This window comes from Ammospiza caudacuta, chromosome 27, assembly GCF_027887145.1.
Source record: "Ammospiza caudacuta isolate bAmmCau1 chromosome 27, bAmmCau1.pri, whole genome shotgun sequence".
Lineage (NCBI taxonomy): Eukaryota > Metazoa > Chordata > Aves > Passeriformes > Passerellidae > Ammospiza > Ammospiza caudacuta.
In genome coordinates this window covers 3,114,300-3,123,576 of record NC_080619.1, presented here as the reverse complement: position 1 = coordinate 3,123,576, position 9,277 = coordinate 3,114,300, and the positions used below count along the sequence as shown (strand labels likewise).

The 9,277-nt window shown below is 52.6% G+C and overlaps 1 protein-coding gene across 1 annotated transcript; it reads right to left on the bottom strand.

Moving 5' to 3' along the window:
- Positions 1-259: 259 nt before the first annotated feature.
- DCAKD (dephospho-CoA kinase domain containing) lies at positions 260-9,113 on the bottom strand. Its single transcript, XM_058820661.1, has 5 exons — positions 8,913-9,113; positions 6,046-6,166; positions 3,993-4,196; positions 1,649-1,736; positions 260-1,248 (listed from the first exon to the last, which is right to left on the bottom strand). Exons 1-5 carry the CDS (start codon positions 9,006-9,008, stop codon positions 963-965), a joined length of 795 nt encoding a protein of 264 aa, XP_058676644.1. The 5' UTR covers positions 9,009-9,113; the 3' UTR covers positions 260-962.
- Positions 9,114-9,277: the final 164 nt, after the last annotated feature.

Sequence of the window (9,277 nt, the reverse complement as noted above, 5' to 3'; positions counted from 1 at the left end):
CAGACCCACCCCAGAGCCAACACTGAGCCACAGTCCCCCCAAAGGAAGGTCATGATGATCCAAGCAGCTCCTGGAGCAGCTCAGGGATGTTTACTGGGAAAAGCAGGAGCAGGCAGCAGCTCTTCCTGCGTGTGCTGAACTTTACAGAGTGCAGCCGTGCCCAGGCATAGGAACAGCCTGGGAAGAGCCACGGGATGTGCAGCAGCTGCTTGCAGTGTTTTATTAAAACAAAAGTGAAGACCCAGCACCCGCCTCGCCCGGGCTCGGCTCTCCCACCAGGGAACTGCTGCCAAAGGAAGCTCAAACAGCAGGAAATGAGTTGGAATGAGGCAGAGCCCTGGTCTCAGCCTGCTCCAGGCTGGATCACAGCCCTGGATCCAAAGCCAAGGGTGACCCTTGAGTGATGGCCACAGAGGCAGAGGGGAGGAGCAGCAAGCTGAGCACCCCATCCATGTGAATGAGGTGCTGTCCTCCCCCTCACTGATTTAACAGCTTTCCTTTAAATCAACATGAAAGAAAGAAAATCCCAAATCTAAATTTGCATTAAGAGGGCTGAGCTACGGGGAATCACCCCAGGGGACACTGCAGGCCTGAGAAGGCCCCAGCCCTAGGGAGGAGATGGTCCTAGAAGACATTAAAGTGAGATTGTACCTGATTAAAGTGGTATTGTCCCAGATTAAAGTGAGATTGTCCCAGATTAAAGTGCCTCAACTCACTGAAGTCCCACAGTGGACCCACATGGGAACGAGGGCATCATCCCACAGGCACAGCTGGTGGGTGAGAACCTGAGCAGGAAGAATGTGCCTGAAAAAAACCTCTGGCTGTGTTCACCTTGGGAAGAGTGCAAGGAGACGCCTCTGTCTGCATTCAGCTGGCAAAGCTCATTAACAGAGGTGGCCTTTCAGTGCCCTTTTCAAACGGGGAAATTCAGGCCCCCTTCCCTGCCTAAGAGAAAAGGTGAATTAAGAGATGAAATGCCGGATGAGGAGGAACACCAGCCCGCCCAGCCCGGCCACAGCCGTGCCCACGGCCAGCCGTGCCCAGAGGAAATCCAGGGAATCCTCGAGGCGGGTGTGCAGCTGCAGGACCTGCCGGCGAGTGCTCTCCCAGTCCCCGGAGTTGTCGATGACGTGCGTGGCCCACCTGCGCTTCTCCTCCAGGGGCAGCTGCGAGCTGATCCGAGCTTCGGCCTCGGCCACGCCCAGCCCGCTCCTCCTCATCAGCCGCGCCAGCTGAGTCGGGGGGTCACTGCAGGGCGGAGCACGGGGATGAGCTGGGGGTGGGAGGGATGAAAGGGGGATCTGCCCTCCTCGGGATAAAGTGGGAATGAGAGAGGTGCCCCCTTGTCATTTCTGGGGGAGCAGCCTGCACTTGGAGCAGCAGAGGCACGGCTGCCTGGGCTGTTCTGAGCATTGACACAATGCCCCAGATGCTGCCCTGATAGAACATGGGCTGTGGAAAGCCCAAGGGCAGTGAATTCCCCTCTATGATGGTGCCAGGGAAGCTCAGGAAGGCCCTCATGCACTACAAAGGGAGATATCACTTCTCTCAATTGCACCAGGGCTGAGGCTGAACCTCCAGAGTGGATGATGGTCCCCTCTGAGAGAGGTGGCTTTGTCCCTGTCCCCGTGGTTCCCAGAGCACTTACCAATAAACCAGCACTGTGTATTTCATCAGCCTGGTCAGCCCACGGGTCTCAAAGAGCAGAGGGATGTCGAGGATCACGTAGCGGTAACCTGTGGAAATGGAAACATTCCCCAAAAAAAAGGAACAGAGTTAACCCCCATTCCCAAATCCCTTCATGCTGCACACACACCATGACCAGGAAAAGCAAAGCAAGCAGGAGATCTTCAGCTCCATGATCACAGCCGAGCACAGCAGAGCCTGCTGGCCCTCCTCCCTCTCACAGGGAGGAAATGGTTTCATTCCAAGTTTCCAGAGGGGAAAAAAAAATAAAAAATCAACCCTAACCTGGCTGCTCCAGAGCAAAGGTGAAACTGCAGAAATATAATGAGGAGCTGAAATGAGGAGCTGAAATGAGAGCAGCAGTGCCTGGCTGGCAGCAGCAGCAGCTGTGTGCTGTGCTGGCCTCTCCTGGGAAGCAGTGCCCACAGCAGGATCTGCTCTCCTCTCCTTCTCTTGTCCAAGACTTCACCAGGCTGCAGCCATCTGAGCCAGCATTTCCCTGCTCAGCTTTCCTCCCTTTATGAGAAGCTTTGGTTAAACAGCTCCATTTTTCCAAGGGGAGCAAGGAAATCTCCACAGACCTCCTGCAGCTGTGACACTGAAATGTGAGGGGAGCCTCCAGGCACAGCCCAGGGGCTGAACTTTCACCAAAACTGGCTGAGTTTGGTTTAAAACCTCTGACAGCACAGGGAGCAGAGCTTCTCACAGCCAATCACTGTTCCCCTGGCTCTCTCCATGCCTCTGCCCTTGGGGAGGTGGGAGATGTTCTGGTGAGTCTGGGGGAGAGGGAAAAGCTCTAAGTCAGGATTTCACTTCCCTGTGTGTCTCCCTGTAATGGGGACATCTCAGGTTTTGTTGGTGTCTCCTCTTTATAATCCCTCTAAAACCGAGCTGCCCACAGCAAATCTTGACAAAGACATCATCATCCAAGGGGCTTTTCAGCTTTTCACAGTCCATCACTGTCCCCCCGGTCCTCTCCATGCCTCTGCCCTTGGCCAGTGTTTGGGGAGGTGGGAGATGCCCTGCTCAGTCTGGGGGAGAGGGTGAGGAGAGGGGAAAGTTTTAAGTCAGGATTTCACTTCCCTGTGTGTCCCCCTGTAATGGGGACATCTCAGGTTTTGTTGGTGTCCCCTCTTTATGATCCCTCTAAAACCGAGCTGCCCACAGCAAATCTTGACAAAGACATCATCATCCAAGGGGCTTTTCACAGTCCATCACTGCCCCCCTGGTCCTCTCCATGCCTCTGCCCTTGGGGAGGTGGGAGATGCCCTGCTGAGTCTGGGGGAGAGGACAAAGCTCTAAGTCAGGACTTCACTCCCCTGTGTATCCCCCAGTCATGGGGACATCTCAGGCTGGTGTCCCTTCTTTATAACCCCCCTAAAACTGAGCTGCCCACAGCAAGTGAAATCTTGACAAAAGACATCATCATCCAAGGAGCCACCATTCCACCGGCACCTCCTCCCTGAGAGGCTTCTCATGCCCTCTGATTCAATCGATCAGAGCTTTCCTTACACAGCCATCCTCAGAGACATCATCCAGCTATCCCAAATCATTAAATCCTGACTAATGAGGACAAAGCAGCCTGCTGAGGCCACACAGAGCTCTAGCCAAGGGCCAGGACAGCATCCGCCTCCTCAGCCCGCAGCCCCGAGTTCAAGACTCCATCTCTGGCTCCTGGCACTCCTGCCTGTTGCTTCCTTTGTGCTTCCTCCTCCTCCTCCTCCTCACCCCGCAGCAGAGCTCGGCCCCGTGGTGCCCCAGCCTGTTCAGCTCTCTCAGGGCTCTGATAAGCAGCACCAATCCAGACTGACTCTATTAAGGCATCCTTCTGTCTACACGGGGACCTCTGGAACAGCTGCTGATCTTATCTGGCATTTCCCCAGCCCAGCCTGACAGCTGCATTTGTTCCTTTTATCAGGGGGAACGTGGCACTTTGGAAGCCACAGCTGTCAGCCCATCCCTCACCTTATCAACACTCAGAGGGCTCCAGAGCTTGCAGTGAAGCCGGAGCAGGCAGGGGGCAGGGAGGGATGTGTGGCCATTTCAGGATTGTGGCATTATCCAGTGGGGAATCTCAGCAAAGCTGCTCCCAGGCCCTACAGATACACTTGAAACCACAGGGGAAAGCGGTGAAGGGCAGCAGTGAAAGGCAGGAGTGAATCAGGAATGAATCCTCCAAACACTGACACCAAAGATCACTGCAGGCAGAGCACAAAGGCTGTCACTCAACGTCCTGTCCCTCCCTCTGTCACCCCTGTCCCTCTCCCCACATTCAAGGGAGCAGGAGCCTGGACAAAGCCTCTTACCAAGCACAAAATACTTCAGGATCTGCTTCAGCATCTCCTTCAGGATCTCAGGGTGGGTGATGGAGTTCAGCAGCCGCCGTTTCTCTGGCTGGGAGAAGATGATGCTTCCGAGAGCCTCGCGGTTTATCTCACCGTTCTCCAGGAGGATCTCGGTGCCAAAGTGCTGCAGGATCTGCTGATGGGCCTTGGAGTGGGGCTGCACCACTGAGAACATCAAACAGCTGGGGGTGAGAGGCAGTTTTACAGCTTTACACTTGGTGTTTGCATCAGCAGTCGCCCTCAGATGGGCTTTGCTCATTCACCACAGAGCTGATGCTCGCCCTGGCAGCACATCTGTCCTGGCACCACATCTGCAGCTGCTGCCAGCCCAAGGTCCCTAATCCCTTTGCTGACATGAATTCAGCACCACAACCCTCGTGGCACTCTGTGCTGCTGCTCAGGGTGACCATTCAGCAGGGAGGACAAGGTGATGGCCACAAGCCAAGGCTGGGGGAGCAGCTGGGCTGAGCCAATTCCCACCAGGATGGAGCAGGGAGATCCTAAAGGAACCAGGACCAGCTGGAAACTTCTGTGTAGATATTCACATGGCTCTGGATGCTGCTGAGGTGGTTTGTTTTTATTATCTTTCACATCAGTCACTAAATTCTTCAGAAAAATGAACAGAAAAAGCTCAATCCCCAACCAGCCCTTGCAGGGGCTCTGATGTTACAGGAGTATACAACTTTAAAGCCACCACAAAAAAAAAAAAAATCCCCAACAAAAGGGATGAAGCAATAAAACCATAATTAAGCTCCAGCTGAGGGTAACCACAGCGAGGACAGAGCACAGATAATCATCTCTCCCAAATCCAGGAACATTGCCACAGGTTGGAACCTCAGGCCAAGCTCATAAAAGTCTTTAAGAGCAATTTTTTTTCTCCTGTGGAAGGCAGTTTCAGGATGGGTGAAATCCATACAGTAAACAAACACATATAAAAAAGGAATTGGTGCAAAATAAAGTGATTGGCAGAAAACTTTCACAGGGTATCTGTAGTGTTTTCCTACTGTCTCTGAGGGCTTTTAGCACCTCCAGCAAATTTCTCCTGCACCTCCAGGGGAATTACAGTGCAATAAAATGTTAAAGCATCACAGCTTTAAGTGGCTACACAGTAAGTTCTTCACCAAACAGAAAAGCTCAGGCATTTCCAAATGACACCATTGTTCAAGAGCAGACCCCAAACCTGCTGCATGCAGAAACTCAGAAACCCAGACTGGTTTGGGGGAAAACCTCACCCAGGCCATGGCAGGGACACTTCCCACTATCCCAGGCTGCTCCAAGCCCCATCCAGCCTGACCTGAGACACTTCCAGGGATCCAGGGGCAGCCACAGCTGCTCTGGGCACCCTCTGCTCTCCTCATTACCCTGGTGGGGTGAAGGGATTAACATCTCATAGGTAATCAGGAAAATCAAGTTCTGCTGTGGTCCTACTGAGTCAACAGAGCTGGGATTTTGGGGTTTTTCTCCAGCCCAAGCAGCATAAGCCCTTTTTTTGTTGTTGTTTGGGTTTTTGGTTTGTTTTGTTTTGGGTTTTTGGTTTGGTTTTTGTTGTTGTTTTGGGATTTTTTTGTTGTTTGGCTTTTTTTCTGAGCACATTAATTTTGTGCTCTGATCTCTCAGTATCACCAGAATAACAACATGAAGCACAAAGGGACATTCTCTTTCAGCCACCAACATACCCGAGTGACAGGATGGGTGTCCTGGGGCTCAGGGGGTGTGTTAGACTCACCAAGGGATTCCACTTGCCAGGAAACCACATTTCCTTTTGCTTTCAAATCATCACACTCCAGAGGATGGAAACTCAGAGTACAACATCCCCACGGTGTTTATTAGGTCATGATCTTCTTTTTTTCCTTTATTAAAAACATATCCCCGTTCCAATCCCCCTCCCGGGGCAGCTGGGACTGGGAAGCAGGAGGGAAAAACCTTTTTGCGATGTACCCAGAGCACCCTCTGCCGTCAGCGATCCCGGCTGTCAGGGGAACCTCATGGACAGGGAGGAGCGCTGGAAACTCACCCTGCCTGGCGATAACATCGGCATCGATCACGGCACAGCCCAGCTCCCGCAGCACGGCCACCACCGCGCTCTTCCCCGACGCGATGCCACCCGAGAGTCCCACCAGGAACATGGTGCAGAGCTGCAAAACACGCCAGGATATTGTCTGAATTCTGCTCACGCTGAGCACATCAAATATTTAGTCCCAAACAGGCAACGTTGTTCAAAGCTGGTGGTTTTATTTTCTCAGGGTGTCACTGAGATATCAGCAGGATTTTGGCAGCCTCTGAGCTGGGTGTTCCACAGGCTGGAGGACAATTTTGGATTAAAAAATGCTTTTCTGGATGTGGCATTTGAGCCAGCCCTAAGTCCCTCCTGGTTTAGCAATTCCTTCCCCTTTAGCATCTCCACTTATCAAAGCACAGCCCCATCTACAGCACTGTCACAGACACATTTTATGAAAAATCCTTTTTTTTTAGGATTTTTCCTCCTGAGAAGCTGAGAGGCCTCGAGAACAAAATGTAAACAATGGTTATCTGCTGCTGTGGAATGCAACAGGTGCATCTGGGATTGGTCTCATGTGGTTGTTTCTAATTAATGGACAATCACAGTGAGCTGGCTCAGACTCTCTGTCCCAGCCACAAACCTTTGTTATCATTCTTTCTTTTTCTATTCTTAGCCAGCCTTGTGATGAAATCCTTTCTTCTATTCTTTTAGTATAGTTTTAATAGAATATATATCATAAAATAATAAATCAGCCTTCTGAAACGTGGGGTCAGATCCTCATCTCTTCCCTCACCCTCAGACCCCTGTGAACACCATCACAAGCACCCTGAGCATGGAATTATGGAATTTTTTGGATTGGAAGAGATTTTAAAGCCCATCCAACTCCATCTCTTGGTATGGACAGGGATTTCCACTATCCCAGGCTGCTCCAAGCCCTGTCCAACCTGGCCTGGAACATTTTTAGGGATGGGGCAGCCCCAGCTGCTCTGGGCACCCTGTGCCAGGGCCTGCCCACCCTCACAGGGAAAAATTCCTTCCCAATATCCCATTTCCCCTTTTCCTGTCCCTCCATCTCTTGTCCAAAACCAGGGAGGAATTCCTTCCCAACATCCCATTTCCACTTGTCCAAAATCTCTCCTGGAGCCCCTTTAAGCCCTGGAAGGGGCTCTGAGCTCTCCCTGGATCCCTCTTTTCTCCAGGTGATCATCCCCAGCTGGATCCAGAGCAGAGGAGCTCCAGCCCTTGATGGATCTCCACGGCCCCCTCTGGATCTGCTCAGAGAAATCAGGAAATTTCTGGCAGGTTTGTTGAGGGTGACACAGGAGCAGTGAAAAAATGGCAGAATTCAGAAAATATCTGAGCCAGGACTGGAAAAAGGGCAGAATTCATAAAATACCTGAGCCAGGGACACAGGAGCAGGGGAAAAGGGCAGAATTCAGATCTGAGCCAGGAGTGGAACACAAAAGCAATAAAAAAGGGCAGAATTCAGACAATTTTTCCCTGCTCATGGGTCCCAGTCGTGGCTCAGATATTGTCTGAGTTCTGCCCCATCTGAGCCAGGAGTGGGACACAAAAGCAATAAAAAAGGGCAGAATTCAGACAATTTTACCCTGCCAGGTACAAACTGCCCAGGGTGCCCCTCAGGACAGCAGGTGGGCACAGAGGATGGCTGGGAACACAACAAAACAGAAAACAACAACAGAAAAAAAGATGTTTCAGTCATAATTCAGTCCTCAAACAGGACCCAAATTCACATTTTATGGGGGAGGAAGGGGTGGGCAGGTCCTGTGGCAGAGCTGGAGCAGACACCAGGACAGCAGGTGGGAACATCTTCCCTTTCCCTTCTCTTTTCCACACACCAGGCCAGCAGATGGGAACATCTGTTCCCCTGCAGCAACAAGAGAAAACGGAGGGCCAAAATATGAACAGCAAAAGCAGAGGCTGTGGAGGTTTATCTACATCCCAAACAGGACCTGAACCCCACAGGGGTGTCCCAAGGGGCTTGGAGTGACAGAGGAGCTGGTTATTTATTATTTATTTGCCATCCCACCAGGATTTTATCCTCCCACTGCTGCAGCTTGTAGGAGGAGCTGGATCAGTGCAGGCTCCTGCTTTGTAAAAATACATTTTGTAAAAATACATTTTGTAAAAATACCCTGAAAACTCTCCTGCCCTTGTAAACAGGGTTTTAACTGCAGTAATTCCAGAGTTCTGGGACTTGCTCCCAAACCCTGCTATTTCTGTCCCTCCTCCACAGGAATCACTGCAGGGTAGAGCAGCCCTTGGAAGGGTTATCCTGGAAAGCAGGGCCAGGCAGGGATGTTCAGATCTGTCCAAGGGCCTGCACAGATCTCACCCATCAATATTTAACGAGCTCTGCTTTGAACTGCATACGAGGGGAGAGGGCAGCTTGCTCCTGCAGATGTTACTGGCAGGAGCCAGAAGTAGTTTCCCCCAAAATACAGCATTTTTTATATATTTGGCCTGTTCCAACTAAACCAGACATGGGGAAAAACCAGAACACGACCCAAAGAAGAAAATTCGGTGAGCTTTTTAGGGGAGATGCACCCAGAGCACTGAGGAAATGTTTTTCAAAGAATTAAGTGCCTAAAAATTCCCGTGTCTCAGTTCCTGGGGGGTTTGAGCACAGCACAAGCTTCCAGCCTCAACCCATCCACTAGGCAGGCACAGGGAGGGGGGATGAAGCTCCAGCACCATCCTCACCCCGCTCTCCTCCTCTCTGCTGCGGCTAAGAGGTGTTTGGCTGGAGGAGGCTGCAGCCAAAGGGAAGAATCATCGTTAATTGGCGGGGAAAGAGCCGCCACAAACACCGTGACCGACCCCGCGGGCACCGCCATGGCCGCCGCCGCCCTCACACTCACCCTCCGCCCGGCTTCACCCACGCCGCAGTGTCCCGCGCTCCCATTGGCTGGCGGGCAGCGGAGGCGTCTCTCCCAGCCAATCAGCGCTGCCCTCATTAGACTCGACCCATCCCTCAACCATCCCTTCCATCCCTCACGGGTGGAGACGCGGCGTCAGCGGGGAACGGGTCGCGTCTCTCCGTCCGCCGGGACATCCACGCGGCTGCCCGGTGTGAGGGAGCTCTCCCGCCACCGGCGGCCCGCCCCTAGACACCACCAGAGGCCTCACGGGAATTGTAGTTCCGGTCCCGGCGCAGCCCGGCCCCCGCAAACCCACGCGGACTACCACTCCCGGCATGCCTCACGGCCCGCCGGCCAATCGCGGC

Coding starts and splice junctions, on each gene's coding strand:
- DCAKD (XM_058820661.1), bottom strand. CDS start 9,008: ATGAGGGCAGCGCTGATTGGCTGGGAGAGACGCCTCCGCTGCCCGCCA. Junction 1,737..3,992: donor CCTGAAGTATTTTGTGCTTG/GTAAGAGGCTTT, acceptor CCATTTCCACAG/GTTACCGCTACGTGATCCTC. Junction 1,249..1,648: donor TACACAGTGCTGGTTTATTG/GTAAGTGCTCTG, acceptor TCCGCCCTGCAG/TGACCCCCCGACTCAGCTGG.